Raw genomic sequence first — 21,951 nt, 5'->3', positions numbered from 1 at the left:
GTATGTGTCAAAACGACACGGGTAAAGTGGCGTAGTTAGCAAGTTTGTGTACCGCAAAGAGTCGCAGTTGCGTGATACTATTAACCGGCAGAAATTTACAATGACATCCAATGCGAATTGAACCGATAATGATAAAAGTTTGAGTTTGAAAATCAAATATCAACGGGTTCAAAACAGCCAAATACATTCCGATCTTTTCTTTCCGAAGGAGAATTGCTGATATCACAATTATTTGGTGTTCTTCATGTCTTGCGAATTCGGCTGTTGGCGGTCCTCGTCGGAATGGCTGCCTTTAAGCGTACAGTAAACATTCTGCCGATATCGATGACCGATTCAGTCGGATTTGCAGACGATCAGAAAACTACTTGGAAAAGCGTATTTCATAACAAAAATTAGTAGAAGATTTATCCGTATATAAGATTGAATCTTTTCTGAAACTTATTGTTGTGAAAACAACATCGTTATATTCCAATTACCTGCCCATGCCAGGTGACCGTGTCAGCGCGCAGATCTCCCCGTATTCGAGGTGTCGGTCAACGCTAACGTAATTCCCTATGTTACCATGGTTACCTGAACAGCATGTATGTATTTACACCTGGTAATTGTTTACTATTTTGATTGACAGGTGGAAATATATCCGTTGTAGCTTGGTTAATGATTTATCGGAAAATGATCATACAGAATGATGGGGTGAATTTCATGTCATTCTGACATATTTCTAGTTCAAAATGACAATTGTTTGAAATCTATACTTTCTTTAAATTTATAATCTATAAAATCTAAAGATTTTTGTTTTGATATAACGTATTTCTTATAAAACGTCTATTTCCAAGCCACAAAACTCTACACGATTGCGATATTACATGTAGCAACTACTTGTATAAAGTATGGGTAATTGTGTATTACTAGCTTAAAAGTGCAACATATTTACTTGTAAAATAATACCATGAATGGTCTGATTAAATTTAAACATCATAGACATCCACTGTATTCAGTAAAATCCTAATACTTGGTATTGACATCACGGTTACAGCAATTGTGGCTGACAATGTCGATCAATTATGAACGCTAACCAATTCTTAAAATGCAAATCAATAACGAAACTCCTTAAATGTAAAAAGAAAACTTTATTTTCAAAACTACACCTAAAAATAACAGATTAACGTCAGCAGATATAATTTACTATTTAACAGGTCCAGATATCAAATTCTAATAGTAGAATCGTCCAGTTGTATTACTCCCATATCTTGGTGTTGAACAGAGCTACAACTATTGTATTGCAGTGTTGGCATTTCATGGTGAAATTCGATTAGTTTTTGTTACTAATTTTTTCGAAAAAGAAATATAAGTATAACATTTGTGTCGTGATTAGTTCCCACATACAACATGCATCATTTCAGACAATAAATGTAAGGATTGACCTAACGCGCACCCTAGAGTATGTTCGTTGCCAACCGTATGCGCCGTCAAAATGAAGGCCAATACCTTTATCTGCTGATCTTATTTAGATGTTGTATTCTTATTCATTGTTTAAAGGTGAAAATGTCTGATATTCAATGTTGGAAAGATTCATTTTGAAACTGGTTAATGGTCTAAACAGTACGCATATCCGTCAGATATAGAGTTTACACAATTAGATTTAACAAACCAAAATAGTTTTTTTTTTCTGAAAATGAGTATACTTTTATCTGTACGTGAATAGTACAATTTAACAACTTGAATAACACAGATTTTGTCTTTGGTCCATTTATAATAATTCCAAAAGATGCTTAGCAATATCGAAAATCAATCAATAAATTCAACAGTAAGTTTCATGAACTTGGACGGACACATGCTATCATTGTTTATATAAACATATTTACAACATTATTTCTTAAATATAAGAAAAATCCAAAGAAAACTTATCAATAAAATTGATGTAAGACAGAACTTATCAAGGTAATGGACGGATGAAAATATTTTTTCTATTATACCCTTAAACCCTAGAAATAATATAACATATATTAATAAAAATATCAAACATCTTAAATATTGCTTTCAAGATTAAATGATAGAAAACACGCTTGTAAGGTAACATGTTAATACAAAAAACAGGAGCTTAAATATGTTTAATCTCTGTATGTTTCTCTATTGACATTTACAAAAGCAGATCCCTTACACAGTATCACAATACGCTTTTTTATAATACAAGCAATATAGTAAATCTAGTTATAGAATATAAACTAATGACAAAAATATATATCCACATTTATATAAAAGTTAGAATTGTTTGAGCATAAGCAATGCACTTAAGATATATTGTATAAATGTATTACTAGTATACTGTTTCCTACTACGGCTGCAGGCTGTGTTCATGTGAAAAGTCGATCTAATATATTTCACCTACGTGCAATGTGAGATAATGTTCAATCTTCAATTAGTGTTTTAAAAGGCACTAATTTGACAGCTATTTGAAAGTAAGAAATATATCCTGATAATGTCAATCTATTGAATACTGTTTCATTTGAGTCTAAGTATAAATATTTAATCAATAATAACTTACTAATATTCCATCAATTTGTCTTGTTTAGTTAAATAAACACATTTTAGTATATACTAATTGTCTCTGAACAACATGAGTGCACTTTTAAGTTTTGACGAAATGTCTTTGCCAGTAGATTGAGCTTGAGGACTGTTACGTTTTCCTGTTCAAAATACTTTTTAAGTTTATCAAATGTTACCAAACACATAATAGGCCAGGTATTTGAGCTCCACACGTTCATGTTCGTTTTACTATTTTACGGAAAAAAAGCTATGTACTATGAAAAGTACATGTTATATTCAACAAGTGCATTTAGAAAATAGTTTTGTCGACATGGTAAAAAATATACTACCAGACCCAATTAAAATAAAATCAGTTCATTTCAAAGTGCAAGTACATGTGGTTGAAGAAACTTGTTTTTAGAATGCTTTTCAGAAAAGGTAATATACCAAATTATTTTGTAAAATTCGGAAAAAATCATATATCAAAACATTTGATAATTAATACCAGTTAAAAGCATATTTTCACTTATATTTTCACATGCGTATAAAAGTTTTGTTTAATAAAATTCATAGCATTTACTTACTAATGACACCATGTTACTCAAACTAGCATCACATATAGTATACACGTCTGTGGTTATACGTACATATTACAAACAATCAGAGGTTAATATTGAAATAAAGCATACCACAAATAAACTATATAATTCACTACATCTCTTAATATAACTATCATATACGTTTGTCCCTGTATATATAACAATTATGTGTAGCTTATTTACATAGTTATTAAGGATCCCTGTACCTCTGTCAAACTGTTACCATACATTGAAGACTATAAACATGCACAACCAGGTTCACAAAACAATATACTGAAACAACTTAACTACGGGTTAACTGTAGTACCTTGCAAAGTTGCACTACAGTTAAAAAAACAAATTTAAGAGGGAGGTTACTGCATGGTTAAAAAAAACTACAGTTACATGTTTTATTGTTTCGCCTGCAGGGACAGGGATCCTTGATCCTTTAACATTCGAGTGAACGTGCACTGTACTGGGACTAAACAGCGGGGACTATAAGATACTAACGTAAACTGTACTGGGACTAAACATTGGGGACTATAAGATACTAACGTAAACTGTACTGGGACTGGGGACTATAATAAACTTTACATATGTACAGTTATTACAGCGTATCAGTTAACAATAGATTCAAATCATGATAACACGTAAATTGACATCTTTCCTTTTTTACATTAACTAAATCTCTTTTTGATACTTAACCTCTTTCAATGTTTACTGCAATACAATCAGAGCAGATTAAATGTTGACTGATTGAAAGGTACAATTATTTATCCTTGGCTTTTCTTAGATGGTTTCGAATGCTCCTTTCTTCCCGTTCCCTCCTTTGGTTATTCTTTTACCAGTTACATCCCCCCNCCTCTTCGATCCGTCTTTGAAATAAAATGCAAATTTCTTTCTAGTTAACCAAATTATTTCGATGTTTGGTAGTGCGATGTTCTCTTTTATCAGAAAAACTCTAATTTGAATCAACTGCGGTCGCACTGATAATCTACCCATATAATCCTCTCCAATTAATCAAACTTCGAAATATCCTAAAAGATTTTTCAAACCGAATTTTAAATTCTGATTCTAACAGATTTTGATAAGATAAACGAACTCCCTAATTCAAATACGTTTTTGTTTCAAGTAATCTCCATTGCTAACCATCTTTATAATAATTCAGAATAATTAGTATTTATTTAGGTTCTTTCCAATTCCATTGTTACCTTCTTTCTAATGTAAAATCAAAAAGAATGACGAGGGTATACTCTATTGACTTAAGGTTTGGTCAACAACAACAACATGTTATGCTTTCCAGGTTTGCCTTTGATAGCGTTGCATTTAAATAGGTAATTATTGTTCTAGTTCGTCTAATTTTAAACAAAAATGGCAAATAGTTACATACGTAAGGTCGATTTAACTAATAATGTTCCAATATTTTCGTACCTCACCGATACGAACATCGAATTCTAAGAAAACACTATTACTTTTGAGTCTAACTTATAAATTAAAAAACATTGTCAATATTATAAACATCGCTGCTTCAGAATTTTTATAAACTTTATTTCCTGTTTCGATTTTTTTTGTAGAAAGACTGAATTGTATATACCGTAAGACAAGACAAGCCAAGTATTGTAGTATTCTCAATCAGCCACGAACACGAGCCTCTTTGCCTTCTTGTAGCCACCTTCTCCTGGTCGGTAGTGATCCTCTTGTCTCAGCAGTTCTGCAGCCTGTTTCGCCATAGCGTAAGATTCCATAGCGTTCCTGTTCCGGTGGTCATTTCCGGGGTTAGAGACAGTGTTCACCATTGGTCGGTTCATCGCTGGCTTGGCGGGGTAGTGGTCGTATGGCGGTGGGGGACTTTGGTGGTTGTATGCAGGTTCCCGTGGCGGTTCAGCCTTTCGTGGCGCGTTCTTCTGTGGATACAGGCTCTCCGTGTCATCGGGGACCTGCCAAGGCAGAGGGGTGCTGGTGTTCTCCCTGTCTACTGCTACTCTGACGTCAGAAGCGGAAGTTTGTTTTGTTCCCCGTCGTTCCTGCCTTGGTTCTTCACGCTCGTTACGTTCAGTCATAGGACCATCATCGTCAATGTTTTGCCGGTCAAATTTAGACATTTCCTTGCGCTTTTTCTTTTTCAGATGTTTTCGGCACTTTGCAATGCAGTAGATGAGACTACAGCCTCCGTACACAAAAACCAGGAGTGGCAGTACCAAGTACATGGCGAAGTTGTTCTTGTCATCGTAGAACTCCTCGATTTGTTGCCAAACACTTTTATCAGCTGCCGGTTCCGTACTGTTCAGTAGCTTCCGTCCGCTGAAGCTGCCTCCGGGAGTATCTACTGTAAACAAATAATGGTTCAACGCAAATGTTCTCATGGCTTAATCTTCTTAACTAAAAGTCGAATGATAGCGTGTTCAAATTACAATATATAGATTAAATCGTTAATGCAGGGAAAGATTGAGTTTAGGGAGAGTTGGCGCCTCGATCGAGTTAACCGGAGATGAAATGAGACAGCAAGTGAGTATTGATTAACGACAACATGTTTAAAATACTGAGAAATAATGTATTTCTAATTACGTGTTGTGTAATCAATTACCATAAATAAAAATGTTCAAGGTAAAATATTAAATCAATATAAACACACACGTCAACATGCATCAATGATTTATGCAAATTAAAACGTAGATGTACAGAGCTGAAGCTTATTTAAGGTACTCCCCACATAACTTTAGTTGTAGCCATTAGGTCGTGATGACGGCCAATTAAAATATTAAACGTTTATATCAGTTCCATTGAAATTTGAACCAAAACTAATCTAGCACAGGAAAAACTCTACTGTCGTTCCGGAATCATCCTGATGTTTTCAGATTAGCTCTCAAATAAACTGTAAATATTTTAATAAAGGTATATAGAACAACGTTGTTGCATTATGAATCCTAATGGACGGGCTTATTACATAAAAATGATTTCGGTGACAACTGAAAACGAAAATACAACTTACCGGCATAGGCTGTAATGACCGTCCCGAGTCCAAGTCCACATACCAAAATACAGTTGGCTATTCTCGCCATCATGCCGTATTGCTCTCCTGTCAACGTTTGTACGTAGTTTCAGATAAGACTGCCTGGAAAACAAAACAATATGTTAATGACACGGATAGATATATTGCCATTTTGGATCCGTTATTGTTAATCGATATTAACTACTGACTTTAGGATTTACCAGCATTCAGCACCTAGATGTAATACGAAGCCAAACAGTGTAGAAGGAGACAACGTAACACGCAAGTGTGTCTAAAAACCGATGACATACAAAACGAAAATAGAGGTTTTTTTACACTATCACTAACAATGACAAATCAAAACGCTTCATGGCTGTCAAGGTACTGATATGTACGAATGGATGTTCAAATATTTGATAAGTTTTTAAATGTACCTCATCTCAAAGCGCTGTTCAAACGTCGTATAAAGGGAGTGTCTACTTATTGATATGTACTATGATTTACGGTCTTAAACAATTACTTGATACTCCTGGAAGCGGATATGTTAAAATGTATTAGTCTAAGTCTAAGTTGAGCCAGCGTTCAAAATAACATTATTTGAAAAGTACTTACAAAAAGAAAATATCGTTCCGTTGAGATCTACATTCGATGCAGTTTGATAACTTGGTAATCATTTCTAAAATATCGGCTTTGTGCAAATTCAATACCATGGAAGGTGTCAATGTGTGTGACGTCATCACTCACGTAATGGTATCGTCCCAGTAAGATTAATAACTGCGCTATATTGATTAAAACATTAAAACACTATAACATCTACATTCATGTTTATTTCAATAAGAAGCAAACGTATAAAAGAAACTGCTTCCCGCACAAATTTGCTGACATATTCCTATGTCAAACTGCTAATTTTCTGGAACAATTACCCTCAAACTAAGTTGAGTTGCAGTAGAAATATAAATATGTTTTTGGAAAACTATCTGAAAGCAGCAATTTTTTTTTAATTCTACTAAATTTGATGAATCTAAATCTCTAAAACACGAGGAGACTCAAAAATTAAATTTTAGAAAGCATTTGTGTACGCAAAGAATTACTGATCTCTGGTAGAGGTTCCCCAAAGAAATGTTATCGTCTCGTACAGTATTCGATTTTGAGAAAAACCTGGATGAATTCTGGACAGATATTCATTTGAAATACGATTATACAGCTTCTAAAAATTATACTAAAATGTGTTAACCACGTTGTATTTTGCATTATATTGATGTGAATATGTAGGTAGCAATACCCGCGTCCACAAATTATCCAATAAAATCCCAGGACATGTGTGTTTTATGTATAAAACCTGGAGGTGATAAGTTTAAATTCTAACAAAAGACTCACCAAGGTCTACATTTGTGTCAATATCGTCATTAGAGCTGATATCGATTTACAGGTACATAGTTATACAACTGGACACTTTAATGTATGGTCGATAGGATATGCTAATGAGTAAATGTAGAAGAAGAAATAAAGACAGAAAAAAACCCTGAAAATGGTAAATATCCATACTGCTTCCTATCAATGCTCTTCGAAATGCAATTTTCAAATATTCCCATGTCGTAACATGTGGGTGACATTTCGATATTTCGATAAAATACCCACATGTATAGTGTGAAAAAGAAGTTGAAACATATCTTTAATACTAAAGCCTATAGTTAATTATATAGTTGTTCTGAACGATTGAAATTTAAACCAATCATGAAGATACGTCAGCAAACAGTGTCAACGGTTGTATCCTTATGGTACACACAGGTGATATATTGTTACGGGGCTATCGTGTGACAATAGTATAATAACCCATACCTTTTAAAAGAAGATGTAACATATCACTGAAGCCTGAATACATTTCCAATATAGTACATCTAGACATGTCTTCCAAACCAGCTGTCCGAAATATCATTTGCTATTTTACTGTAAAAATCAGCTGTCTGCAATATCACTTTATATTTTACTGTACAACCCATGCGTATATTTAATAAAACTGCGAGGCCTTTAAAACGACAGTTATAAACATAATGCTCATGTCTATCATTTTATCACAAATATGTTTATGAACCCTTAAAATTCCACTACACCCATTTTAAAGAATTTTTATCCAGGTTATTGTAACCACCCCTCACAAAGTGTTCATGATAGGACGTTGATCAGTGTAATATACTGTATACAATCAAATTATTGATTATATTTTATCGGCAAGAAGAACTAACGCCCCATTTGTTACTTAACAACAAAATGGCATTTTTGATATGTTTACTTTATTAGTATGAGCGAACAAAAGTCCAGTGGTTGTGAGTATTTGAATCAATACCTGTTGTATTTGGTATGAGCGAACCCTTGTGCTGCAGTGTTTGGCATAAAGCTGTAGAGAGTGGGTAACTCCTCACTCTATATAACCCTTTTATGTCGTTAGTTAAGTAATACGCTATGTAACGTAGTTATCGGAACATCGGTTTCCAATTTACTCGTCCGGAAACTGTTGTTAAAAGCATGACAAACTAACGTCTGTTCACCTGACATTTTCATCCAGTTTCTGTTCGAATATAATGATAAAAAGAAAAAAAGAACGAATTAAAGTTAATGTAAAAAAACTCCAGGGTGGATAGTCATATCTTGGAAAGGCTAGGCACCAATTTAAGCTGCATGATGAATAAATTTGGGTTGTTTGGGGGGTGGGAGGTGGGNTGCTATTTTTTGAAAACAATCTTGTTGATGCTGATGGGTATGGCGACAAAGAAAGGACATGTACAGCTTCGTTGAGGATGTCCTCTTCTTGAAAAAACTTTGGATAACTTTGGGTTGTTTGGGGGGGTGGGGTGGGGGGGGGAGATGGCCTCCTCTTGAAAAAGAATAATGTTAATTTTTGAACAATTTCTTGTTGATGGGTATGGCGACAAAGAAAGGACAGCTTCGTTGAGTTAACATTAATACGCTTTAGAGTGTGACCATAATGACGGCCCCACTTTCTGTTCTGCTTTAACTATTGCCTGACCGATTGTGGCCATTTGACGATACTTGTGTCATCATGGTGACCACTAATGAGCACTAGGACGATATTTGTTCCGTCCTGGTGACCAAAAGTGAGCACTATGACGATACTCGTGTCATCCTGGTTACCGCTAGTGAGCGCTAGGACGATATTTGTGTCAACCTTGAGACCACTAGTGAGCGATAGAAAGATATTTGTGTCAACCTTGAGACCACTAGTGAGCGATAGAACGATATTTGTGTCAACCTTGAGCCCACTAGTGAGCGATAGGACGATATTTGTGTCAACATTGAGACCACTAGTGAGCGATAGGACGATATTTGTGCCGTCCGTGTGGCCCCTAGTGAGCGATAGGACGATATTTGTGCCATCCTGGACGCTAGGACGATATTTATGTCAACCTTGAGGCCACTAGTGAGCGATAGGACGATATTTGTGCTGTCCGTGTGGCCCCTAGGGAGCGATAGGACGATATTTGTGCCATCCTGGACGCTAGGACGATATTTATGTCAACCTTGAGGCCACTAGTGAGCGATAGGACGATATTTGTGTCAGCCTTGAGACCACTAGTGAGCGATAGGACGATATTTGTGTCAGCCTTGAGACCACTAGTGAGCGATAGGACGATATTTGTGTCAACATTGAGACCACTAGTGAGCGATAGGACGATATTTGTGCCATCCTGGACGCTAGGACGATATTTATGTCAACCTTGAGGCCACTAGTGAGCGATAGGACGATATTTGTGCCGTCCTTGTGGCCCCGAGTGAGCGATAGGACGATATTTGTGCCGTCCTTGTGGCCACTAGTGAATGCTAGGACGATTGTTGTGCCATCCTGGTGAGCTTACTGTTGTGACTGGACGGACGACAACATACACGAGTGATTGCACCTGTTACAGTATGGTAATAGATAGAGTATGCCAAAAATGAATGACTCTGCATCATTCAGATGCTGCGTCCGTCTAAGACTCATCGGCAAAACATTTAAAAATCCAAATTGGTCTTAATAGGTGTTGAACAAGAAAGAAGAGGTGCGTTAATACCGTTAATGTTTTGCATTGCAGAGAAGTACTGGTTACTTTTAGCCAACGCTGTCAAAAAGTATAGGGTATGACAACTGGGTGAGTTTACATTAGTTACCTACGTTATATACTACACAAGGACGAGACTCCTACCGTCAAGGTTATACACACAATAAGTATTTGCATTCGCCTTGAAGCACAGATCATCATTTTATATTCTAAAAATTATATTCCCAGCAGTTCACCCTGTAGTGCTACAGTGACTATTTACATACACCAGGAATAATCTATATTCCATTATGGCAGTATTGATTTGTCCCTGGGCCAGAGGACATTACAATGGTGAATAATGACATGTATAAATTATTCCTATTTTTGATTTACATGAACAGCATGTTTCAAAAAGGGGCAAATAATATTGCAACAGTTTTATCATAAACAACCTCTTCGTACAGTAGTAAACCTCCTTATAAATATATGGTATTTGGTATTGTTTGTTGATTTTTCCCTTCGTTGTCAATTTTGAGCTTGTCCTTGCATGGAACGCTATGATGTACGTTGTATGACTTCATCTTAGATATACTTATGTTAGGTTTCTATTTAAATATATATATCAATACTACACAGAGAGGTATACAACCAAGTTCCAACGCTGATACGCAGACATAACAATAATGCCCGCTACGGTAACTACGACATAGTGTATCTAGGGCATTAAGACAACGATATACTTGTTGTATACGATTTCAACTTGACACTGGGTCTCTTCACAAATGTGTACAACTACAAACGCCTAGAAACAGATGCAGTCAAATAGTAACACAGAACACAGATTTGTTAACCGAATTGAAATTCGATTTTAAAATCGATAAATCTAGGAGGAAAGTTTATGAAGTATAAGGTTAATTGTTCCGGAAGGGTAAGTGTCTTCTGATAGCAGGTTACTATTCAAAACACCACGATACAACTGATTTGATTAATATATTTGACTAATACTTTTTTGTATGAGGTATCCACGAAAGTTTGTACAACGAAACGATTTAAATGACTTCTAAGTAATATTTATTCTTCAAAATAAAAGTTGAAAATGATAAGCATATTACCAGGAGGGTGGTACATCATCACACATTTCGTTGGTTATCGCCTGTTTCAAAACAGCAAGTTAGGTAGGTAAGTAGATAGTTAGATAGGTAGGTAAGGTAGGTAATGTAGGTATATAGGTATAGGTAGGCAAGGTAGGTAGGTTTTTTATTTTTTTATTTTATTAACCTCGAGTCAACTGACTCATGGGTATAATACATATATTACAAGATAAGTACAACATGTTATGCAATATAATACAGAATAATTACATATGGATATATGTTAAGGGGAGAGTGACTCTTTACGTACACTTGTTGCCAAATTTAAATATTTTCCAAGATTAAAAAGTTCCTTTACATTATTGGTACTTAATAGTTGAGTTAGCTTAAACACACTCGGACTTAAATGATAATATTTCTTTATGTACTGTAACCTTAGATTTTCATAAAATGGACATTTGAGAATAAAATGAAACTCATCTTCAATGTCGCCTAAATTACATCTAGTACACAGTCGATTATGACGGTTTATATTATTCCGCCTCCCGACCTCAATATTTAAACTGTGAGAGGACAGTCTATAGCAAGTAATTTGACGCTTGAATTTTGATTGGATTGGCTTACGCAAATAAAACTGTAAGTCGACATTGTCTATCAGGTGTTGATATAAATACCCCTTTGAAGAATTTGAAATATTTGTTAACATACTTTGTCGTGAAACATCGAGCAATCTTTGTTCTATAATCTTTGCCGCAATATTAATAGGTAAGTTTTCCTCAAAGATATACTCCAAACCCATACTAGCTAATTCTTGCCTAATATTAATTAACCAGTCATCATTACCACTTATACGCTCGTCATAGCAAGCTTTTAATATACAGTTATCGCTACATTTCATTATTAACCAGTATTTAAAAATCCCCAGTTTCCTTTGGACTATATGGGGGAATCTACCAAGTTCACAATAAACCAGATCATTATTAGTGCATTGTCTGACTCCTAGAATTTTTTTACAAAAATTTAAATGAACTTTATTTACATCAGGTGCTTTGTGAAATCCCCAGATTTCTGAGGCATAGCACAAAATACTGTTTACATAAGAATCAAAAATAGTACACTGAGTTTCAGTATTAAAACAATAATTGCGTAACGAAGATGCTAAGGCGAACAGTGCCTTTCTTCCTTGATCAGCCACATGCTTCTGTGTTTTAAGAAATTTTCCATTATAATGAAAAAGCATACCTAGATATTTGAATTCATCCACGATATCAATGTTTGTATCTTTATAAGACCACGTTTCATTATTTCGTAAGTTACCACCATTTCTAAAAACAACTATTTTGGTTTTAGATATGTTGACTTCCAGATCCCATGTGTTACAATAATCCTGTAGGGAGTCCAGCATAGATTGGAGACCTTCTGGTGTTTCTGATAGCAGCACCATGTCATCTGCATACATTATCAAAAATAGGTTTATAAGTTGCAGTTCTACACTTGGACAATTGTCTTTTATGAAATTGATCTCAAAATCATTAACATATAAGGAAAATAAAACTGGTGACAGTACTTCGCCCTGTAAAAGTCCAATCTTGTTGCAAAAACTATCACTTAGGACTCCATTATACTTTACACATGATTTAACATTATTATATAGGTCAATCAAAATTTGAAGGAATTTACCTCTGATACCACAATTGATCATTTTACACCATAACTTGCTTCTATTAACAAAATCAAAAGCTTTTTTAAAGTCTACAAAACAGCAGTACAAACGCTTTTTCTTTTTTAGGGACTTATTTATAAGGGTTGTTAAAACAAAAATGGCGTCAGTGGTTGACATTCCAGGTCTGAAACCAAACTGTGCGTCAGTTAGAATACCATACTTTTTTTCCCAATTTAATATTCTGGTATTTAAAACGCCCGTAAAAACTTTTCCAAAACAACTAACTAACGAAATGCCACGATAATTATTGGTGTCATTTAAGTTGCCCTTTTTGTGAATTGGAACAATACAAGCTTTGCACCATGCTTCTGGGAAATGCCCAGACTTAAAAATCACATTGAACAATTTTTCCATACAAGGCAACAACATATCTTTTCCTTTAATAAAAATTTCATTGATTATTAAATCCTCACTGCAACTTTTTTTTTTTTTTTAGATTGTTTATGACTTTTAATATTTAATCTTTATCAATATCTTTGTCTAATTCATCGTAGATGGCCTCGTCGATATTAGGTTCGCTGCCATCTTCATCACTATTATTACTCATTGTTAGATTTTTAAAATAAGTATAAAAATCTTCGTTTGATAAACTTGAATTCGCCCATTGGCTTGATTTGCTTTTAACATTTCCAGCATGTCACCTTCGTGTCGTGTAGGCAGATACACTGGTAAGGTAGGTAAGGTAGGTAGGTAGATAGGTAAGGTAGGTAAGGTAGGTAGGTAAGGTCGGTTAGTAGGTAGGTGAGGTAGGTTAGTAGGTAGGTAGGTAAGGTAGGTAGGTAGGCAGATAGGTAAGGTATGTACATGTATGTAAGGTAGGTAAGGTAGATAGGTAAGGTAGGTAGGTAAGGGAGGTAGGTAGGTAAGGTAGGTAGGTAGGGAAGGTAGGTAGGTAGGCAGATAGGTAAGGGATGTACATGTATGTAAGGTAGGTAAGGTAGATAGGTAAGGTAGGTAGGTAAGGGAGGTAGGTAGGTAGGTAGGTAGGGAGGTAGGTAAGGTAGGTAGGTAGGTATGTAAGGGAGGTATGTAAGGTAGGTAGGTAAGGTAGGTAGGGAGGTAGGTAAGGTAGGTTGGTAAGGTAGGAAGGTAGGTAGGCAGATAGGTAGGTAGGGAGGGAAGGTAGGTAGGTAGGGAAGGTAGGTAGGTAGGCAGATAGGTAAGGGATGTACATGTATGTAAGGTAGGTAAGGTAGATAGGTTAGGTAGGTAGGTAAGGTAGGTAGGTAGGCAGATACACTGGTAAGGTAGGTAAGGGAGGTAAGGTAGGTAGGTAAGGTAGGTAAGGTATGTAGGTAAGGTAGGTAAGGTAGGTAGGTAAGGTAGGTAGGTAGGGAGGGAAGGTAGGTAGGTAGGTAAGGTAGGTAGGGAGGTAGGTAAGGTAGGTAGGTAGGTAGGGAAGGTAGGTAGGTAGGCAGATAGGTAAGGTAGGTAAGGTAGGTAGGTAAGGTAGGTAAGGTAGGTAGGTAGGTAAAGTAGGTTGGTAAGGTAGGTAGGTAGGTAGGCAGATAGGTAGGTAGGTAGGTAAGGTAGGTAGGTAGGTAAGGTAGGTAGGTAGGTAGGTAAGGTAGGTAGGTAGGTAGGTAGGTAGGTAGGTAAGGTAGGTAGGTAGGTAGGTAGGCAGATAGGTAAGGTAGGTATGTAAGGTAGGTAGGTAAGCTAGATAAGGTAGGTAGGTAGGCAGATAGGTAAGGTATGTAAGGTAGGTAGGTAAGGTAGGTAGGTAGGCAGATAGGGAAGGTAGGTATGTAAGGTAGGTAGGTAAGCTAGATAAGGTAGGTAGGGAGGTAGGTAGGTAGGTAGGTAAGGTAGGTAGGAAGGTAGGTAGGTAGGTAGGTAAGGTAGGGAGGTAGGGAGGGATGTAAGGTAGGTATGTAAGGTATAAATGTAGGTAAGCTAGATAAGGGAGGTAGGTAGGTAGGTAGGTAGGTAGGTAGGTAGGTAAGGGAGGTAGGTAGGTAGGTAAGGTAGGTAGGTAGGTAGGGATGTAAGGTAGGTATGTAAGGTATAAATGTAGGTAAGCTAGATAAGGTAGGTAGGTAGGTAGGTAGGTAGGTAAGGTAGGTAGGTAGGTAGGTATGTAAGGTAGGTATGTAAGGTATAAATGTAGGTAAGCTAGATAAGGTAGGTAGGTAGGTAGGTAGGTAGGTAGGGAAGGTAGGTAGGTAGGTAGGTAAGGTAGGGAGGTAGGTAGGTAGGTAGGTAGGTAGAATGGTATGTTTGTAAGAGATAATGAAGGATACTGTTTATAAACAGGTAAGATAATGAAGGATACAGGTAAGGTAGGTAAGGTAGGAAAGGTAGATAAGGTAGGTAGGTAGGTAAGGTAGGTAAGATAGGTAGGTAGGTAGATAGGTAGGTAGGAAGGTGAGGTAGGTAAGGTAGGTAGAGTAGGTAGGGTAGGTAAGGTATGTAGGTAAGGTACTGTAGGTAAGGTAGGTAGGTAAGGTAGGTAAGGTAGATAGGTAAGGTAGGTAGGCAGATAGGTAAGGTAGGTATGTAAGGTAGGTAAGGTAGGTAGGGTAGGTAAGGTATGTAGGTAGGTAATTTTTCGAAAGAGTTTGTCATATCTGCCCCCTGGATATGTGATATGAAATATTGCCATGCCTTTTACCTAGAATAATTTCCGTTTGCTCTTTGTCGCTCATTTCTGAGAGTTTGACATAGTATTTGTGGCAGAACATAGCATACCTGCATTGGTGTGATAGCACGTTTCACGAGTACAATATAAACGGGCGTGCCAACGACTGCCATCGATCGTTTCAGAGAGTTGAATACGTCATGTTATAAACATATATTCATTTGCTACCATGTTATATGGATATGCTATGCTTAAGCACATGCAGTAGGTAGGAACGGTATCGATTTCCCTAAATTAATCATGCTGATGTTGACGAGCCTGCGTTTTTCCTGTTATAGAGAGCCTATAGGGCAATGTCTACTTAGTGCTTTATATTGTACGGGACAACATAATGACAGTCATTATTATAAAACACAATAAGGTATATGTCATCCATCTAATTATTGGATAGGTTTTTTTCTTCGATCTCTTTGTTTCGCGTTACAATGAAAAAACTTTGTTTGAACGGAATTAAGTATGGTAGTATAACAACACTCGGAGGGTATATGTGGCACATTAAAATACGGGATAGCCATTTTTGTCTTCTCTGTCTATGGTTTATATCATGACAATTGACCTGGGAATGGAATTGAATGTGTTATTTACTAGGATAAACAACACGAAACAACACTAAACAGTTTCTTCACGTGCAATACAATAGAGATAAAATAGCCTACACATTTAAATATTAGTCCGTCATTTTTACCGACTTAACTCAATCTTAAAGGAGAGATCAGTATCGAATATCAGACGCTTACCTCGTTGATTGTAATCTAGATAAATATATCAAAAACAAAATTTCCTCGTTTATTTTTTCACCCGAGAATTTGTCACAAAAAAGCTGTCTGAACTTTAAATCAAAAGCAGTATGAGATTGGCCATTTTGGAAAATGGTAGAGTTTAGTGGTCCATATAAACACGAAGTAAACGAACGTTGTAAAATAAGTTAGAGTTAAGTCAATCTATTAGATAATGAAGGATACTTTTTTTCTAAGCGCGTAGTTACGAAGTTAAAGTTTAGTCTTTCTGATAGATGATGAAGAATACTGTTTATAAACACGTTGTAAACGAAACTAGAGTTAAGTCATTCTGATAGATAATGAAGGATACTGTTTATAAACACGTTGTAAACGAAATTGAAGTTTAGTCATTCTGATATATAATGAAGGACACTTTTTATAAACACGTTGTAAACGAAACTAGAGTTAAGTCATTCTGATAGATAATGAAGGATACTGTTTATAAACACGTTGTAAACGACGTTAGAGTTCAGTCATTCTGATAGATAATGAAGGATACTGTTTATTAACACGTAGTAGAGATAATCTAGTAATTGCAGGATGAATTGAAGCGTCTATACACACATCTACAAATATACAAGATTCGGACAATGAGATAAAAACGCCATATCTTTAAACGTAGGGGTGGGGGAAAGCAAACACATAGGCGTTTCTCGTTACAGTCACTTCACCATAAACATCGCCATCATCACGACCACGACCACGAGATGTCGAAAACACGGTTAACATGTTTTGAGACCATATCAAGATTAAGTTAATTTAGAACCTTAAGCTATAAAGCCCATCAGTTGAAAATGATAAATGATACGCAATACGGTTATAACAAGTAGTGCGACTGCAAATTACCTAAGTAAGTGATATTTTGACGCAAATGATAAAATGACAGTTAGGTGAATGGAAATTAAATTGGCAAAGATAATTGCTCTTTTAATTTACAAGGATATACGTTTATAAATGTAAATGAATAGCACATTGTTAGAAAAATGCCAGTCACGACGAATAGTTGCTGGCTGTTTCAATTACCTGTGAAAGGAGAAAATCATGTGAAAGGGAATATCACTATTGACATCTGGAATAGGATACATCAGTTCTGTGACCTGACTTTGCATTTGTTGTTCATTGTAAGCGCCTTATTTACCGTCGTTCCAGTCTATGATGTGGTTGTGTATGTTACAATGATTGAAATGGTTGACTTATAGCACTGTGTTTTCGTGCAATAAAATAAATAAGCTAGTATACTGATTTTGCCAATATTGATTACATTTTTCGATCATACGAAATATACAGCATATAGTATATTTTGTACATTGTGCTTTTTGAACATACCTGTTTTCAGTATAGAGCAAACGAAATGATAAAGGGTCAAACATTGGCATTCTACCACCGAGCATTGTTGTTTAGCATATGTAATTGTAGCGTTCATGTTACCATTAGATATTTATGTTATAAAATGTATTGCATTATGATCGACGTATTGTAAACTATACGGTTATAGCTGTTATCAGTTGCGAACGACAACAGTGATATAAACCTACAGTATTGATTATAAATGTCATGCCCAGATAGTTTTTCGGAATCATTGATCACTTCATGAATTATAAGCTTACGATACGACCTACTGTTATCAACCCTAATTATTCTTTCCATACATTTCCGACTATTGTGAAATGGTGTCATATGGTACGAGCCTCTGATGGACGTGGTTACGAACCCACCTCACCCATACAATGTACCTAATAAATATATGTTGATACATATACCTGCATACAAGTAAAATAGCCTCATCGCATTGATATCGGGAACATGTTATGAGTTTGAACTAAATATGTTCTTTTGAGGTATTTAAATAAGGATTAATGATCATCATACTACTGCGTTTAGTTGACATTTATAAGCAAAATGAATACCACCTGAAAAAAAATGTCTAGAGGTGTTCAAGTTTAAATAACTTATTGCATTACAACGTTAACGATACCCCTGTATTACGACCTATAACATACTAAGTGATTGTTCCTATTTTAAGAGGATATACAGAGAAGTGAGTGATGGTTCCTATCATACGAGAACAAACAGAGTAGTGAGTGATGTTTCCTATCATACGAGAACAAACAGAGTAGTGAGTGATGGTTCCTATCATAAGAGAACAAACAGAGTAGTGAGTGATGGTTCCTATCATATGGGGATATACAGAGTAGTGAGTGATGGTTCCTAGCATACGGGGACATACAGAGTAGTGAGTGATGGTTCCTATCATACCAGAACAAACAGAGTAGTGAGTGATGGTTCCTACCATACGGGGATATACATAGTAGTGAGTGATGGTTCTTATCATACGGGGATATACAGAGTAGTGAGTGATGGTTCCTATCATACGGGGATATACAGAGTAGTGAGTGATGGTTCATATCATACGGGGACATACATAGTAGTGAGTAATGGTTCATATCATACGGGGATATACAAAGTAGTGATGGATGGTTCCTATCATACACGGACATACAGAGTGGTGAGTGATGGTTCCTATTATACGGGGACATACAGAGTAGTGAGTGATGGTTCCTATCATACAGGGACATACAGAGTGGTGAGTGATGGTTCCTATCATACGGGGACATACAGAGTAGTGATGGATGGTTCCTATCATACGGGGACATACAGAGTAGTGAGTGATGGTTCCTATCGCACGGGGATATACAGAGTAGTGAGTGATGGTTCCTATTATACGGAGACATACAGAGTAGTGAGTGATGGTTCCTATCCTACGGGAACATACAGAGTAGTGAGTGATGGTTCCTATCATACGGGGATATACAGAGTAGTGAGTGATAGTTCATACAAGTGTATCATACGGTGATATACAGAGTAGTGAGTGATGGTTCCTAGCATACGGGGACATACAGAGTAGTGAGTGATGGTTCCTATTATACGGGGACATACAGAGTAGTGAGTGATGGTTTCTATTATACGGGGACATACAGAGTAGTGAGTGAAGGTTTCTATTATACAGGGACATACAGAGTAGTGAGTTATGGTTCCTATTATACGGGGATATACAGAGTAGTGAGTGATGGTTCCTATTATACGGGGACATACAGAGTAGTGAGGGATGGTTCTTATCATACGGGGACATACAGAGTAGTGAGTGATGGTTCCTATTATACGGGGATATACAGAGTAGTGAGTGATGGTTCATATCATACGTGGATATACAGAGTAATGAGTGATGGTTCCTATCATACGGTGATATACAGAGTAATGAGTGATGGTTCCTAATATACGGGGACATACAGAGTAGTGAGTGATGGTTCCTATCATACGGGGATATACAGAATAGTGAGTGATGGTTCCTATTATACGGGACATACAGAGTAGTGAGTGAGTTTTCTATCATACGGGGATATACAGAGTAATGAGTGATGGTTCCTATCATACGGTGATATACAGAGTAGTGAGTGATGGTTCCTATCATACGGTGATATACAGAGTAATGAGTGATGGTTCCTAATATACGGGGACATACAGAGTAGTGAGTAGTAATAACGATAAATAAAATATTGAAATACAGATATATGATATGTAAGACTGTTATATCAGGGCGTTAAATGTTTTATTTTTGATCCTATCGAACATACAATTCAATGAATAATAAATGTTCCTTTTTGCATACAACCACATTGCTATGATGAGTTTTGTTTTAGGGTTAGCTTATTACATAAAACTCTCTTTTGTAAATGTAACAGTATAACATGAAGATGTTACGGGGCCGTACAAGCCTATGAGGAGAGTCTCCTTACTGAGGTAGACGAGAAACAGATAATCAGATACAATGTCAATTGGTACAAATAATGACCTTGTAAACAATGACAGGAAACAAATACTTTATATGTACATAAACAAGTCAACACGAATAAGGAAGATATTTTAAAACCAAAACAACCCTCTTGAAGTTATTACTACGTTTAAATGTTCATGGGGATGTAAGCTTTATATGAAATCTTTCTCAGAATAAAACACGTCTGCATCAATCAGATATGACGCTGTTTTCCTGTCGTTATAAACTTCCTTATTTGGACATGACATAAACGACATACCGTCGCAACACTTCAAATACAGTCGTAAAATTGCCAAAAGATTTAATACAAACTAATCAATACCGTTAGTTATAAGTGATAAAATCAAATCACCCAATATTTACATATAAGGGAGAAGACGATTTATTTCAAATCGTTCATATGATATTTGAAACTGGTTGTCTACAGACAAATTTTACCCAGCGCCATCTTGAATAAAATATCGAGCTGTATGCATTTTTCGTGTATCTTACATGTGTGGTATTTCAAATTTTCGACTTAAACATCATAAATCCACAAACTTACTACTCACCTGGTAGGTTGATTTTAAGGTTTCTAAGTATCTTCCGTTAATTCACAGTCTTATGGAATATTGGATCTTGATTGTTCTCTGTTTTAGCCCAACTCCGACATTTTCTGTCACACCTTACGCATTCATTAAAATTGAATATACCTCTGAAGCTGAACCTGATCGATAGTACAGGGCAGTGTTCCGTGAAACTGGAACCAAGCCATGATGACAGAGGTCTAGCGAGGGATAATCGTTTAAATCAATATACTTGATATACTCCAAACTTCTCTACATGAATTTGTTTATGGTCAGTGAGAATGCAGGAATGCAAAAGAAATTGTTAACAGAAAAGGAACGAAATTATTATTCAAAATTAAAATGGAAAGGAGCCAAGACGGCGACAAAACAAAAGCAAATACACCATAACGCAAGCCTCTAAAGTAGGCGACAACAGAATATCAAGCCAAGGAAGGCCTTGTACTGTACAACGTGGAACAGCCGTAATGGGTTTCGCTTTATATAAGTACATATGCCTTTCTTTTTATACATATATTAATATCACTTTGTATCCATAACTTGTCAAGTTTTAATCATGATGTTTTTCTCATTTCCTGTTGTTTGGGTTGCCCCTGCTTGACTACAGATTTCATTTTTGTGCTTTGAAATCAAATAACCCATGTAATGTCAAATCTGACCTAACACATGCTTACATTGGTCTGACTAAACACATGCTTACATTGGTCTGACTAAACACATGCTTACATTGGTCTGACTAAACACATGCTTACATTGGTCTGACTTAACACATGCTTACATTGGTCTGACCTAACATATGCTTACATTGGTCTGACTTAACACATGTTTACATTGGTCTAACTTAACACATGCTGACATTGGTTTGACCTAACACATGCTTACATTGGTCTAACTTAACACATGCTTACATTGGTCTGATTTAACACATGCTTACATTGGTCTGACTTAACACATGCTGACATTGGTTTGACCTAACACATGCTTACATTGGTCTGACTTAACACATGCTTGCATTGGTCTAACTTAACACATGCTTACATTGGTCTAACTTAACACATGCTTACATTGGTCTAACTTAACACATGCTTACATTTGTCTGATTTAACACATGCTTACGTTGGTCTGACTTAACACATGCTTACATTGGTCTAACTTAACACATGCTTACATTGGTCTGACTTAACATATGCTT

At 36.1% G+C, this 21,951-nt stretch overlaps 1 protein-coding gene across 2 annotated transcripts; it reads right to left on the bottom strand.

The window, feature by feature from the left end:
* Positions 1–3,959: 3,959 nt before the first annotated feature.
* LOC110441150 lies at positions 3,960–20,894 on the bottom strand. 2 transcript variants are annotated; one of them, XM_021484280.1, is made up of 3 exons: positions 20,745–20,894; positions 6,091–6,213; positions 3,960–5,427 (listed from the first exon to the last, which is right to left on the bottom strand). In XM_021484280.1, the coding sequence occupies exons 2-3, from the start codon at positions 6,161–6,163 to the stop codon at positions 4,730–4,732; spliced, it is 771 nt and encodes a 256-aa protein (XP_021339955.1). In that variant the 5' UTR covers positions 6,164–6,213; positions 20,745–20,894; the 3' UTR covers positions 3,960–4,729. The 2 variants fall into 2 exon arrangements, with proteins under 2 accessions (XP_021339955.1, XP_021340024.1); XM_021484349.1 differs by having other exon boundaries at positions 3,960–5,424.
* Between the last annotated feature and the right edge of the window lie 1,057 nt (positions 20,895–21,951).

The sequence above is a fragment of the Mizuhopecten yessoensis genome, unplaced genomic scaffold, assembly GCF_002113885.1.
Source record: "Mizuhopecten yessoensis strain PY_sf001 unplaced genomic scaffold, ASM211388v2 scaffold213, whole genome shotgun sequence".
In the NCBI taxonomy this organism is placed as follows: Eukaryota; Metazoa; Mollusca; class Bivalvia; order Pectinida; family Pectinidae; genus Mizuhopecten; species Mizuhopecten yessoensis.
This window is presented reverse-complemented; position numbering and strand designations above follow the sequence as displayed.

Coding starts and splice junctions, on each gene's coding strand:
- LOC110441150 (XM_021484280.1), bottom strand. CDS start 6,163: ATGATGGCGAGAATAGCCAACTGTATTTTGGTATGTGGACTTGGACTC. Junction 5,428..6,090: donor GGTCATTACAGCCTATGCCG/GTAAGTTGTATT, acceptor ATTTGTTTACAG/TAGATACTCCCGGAGGCAGC.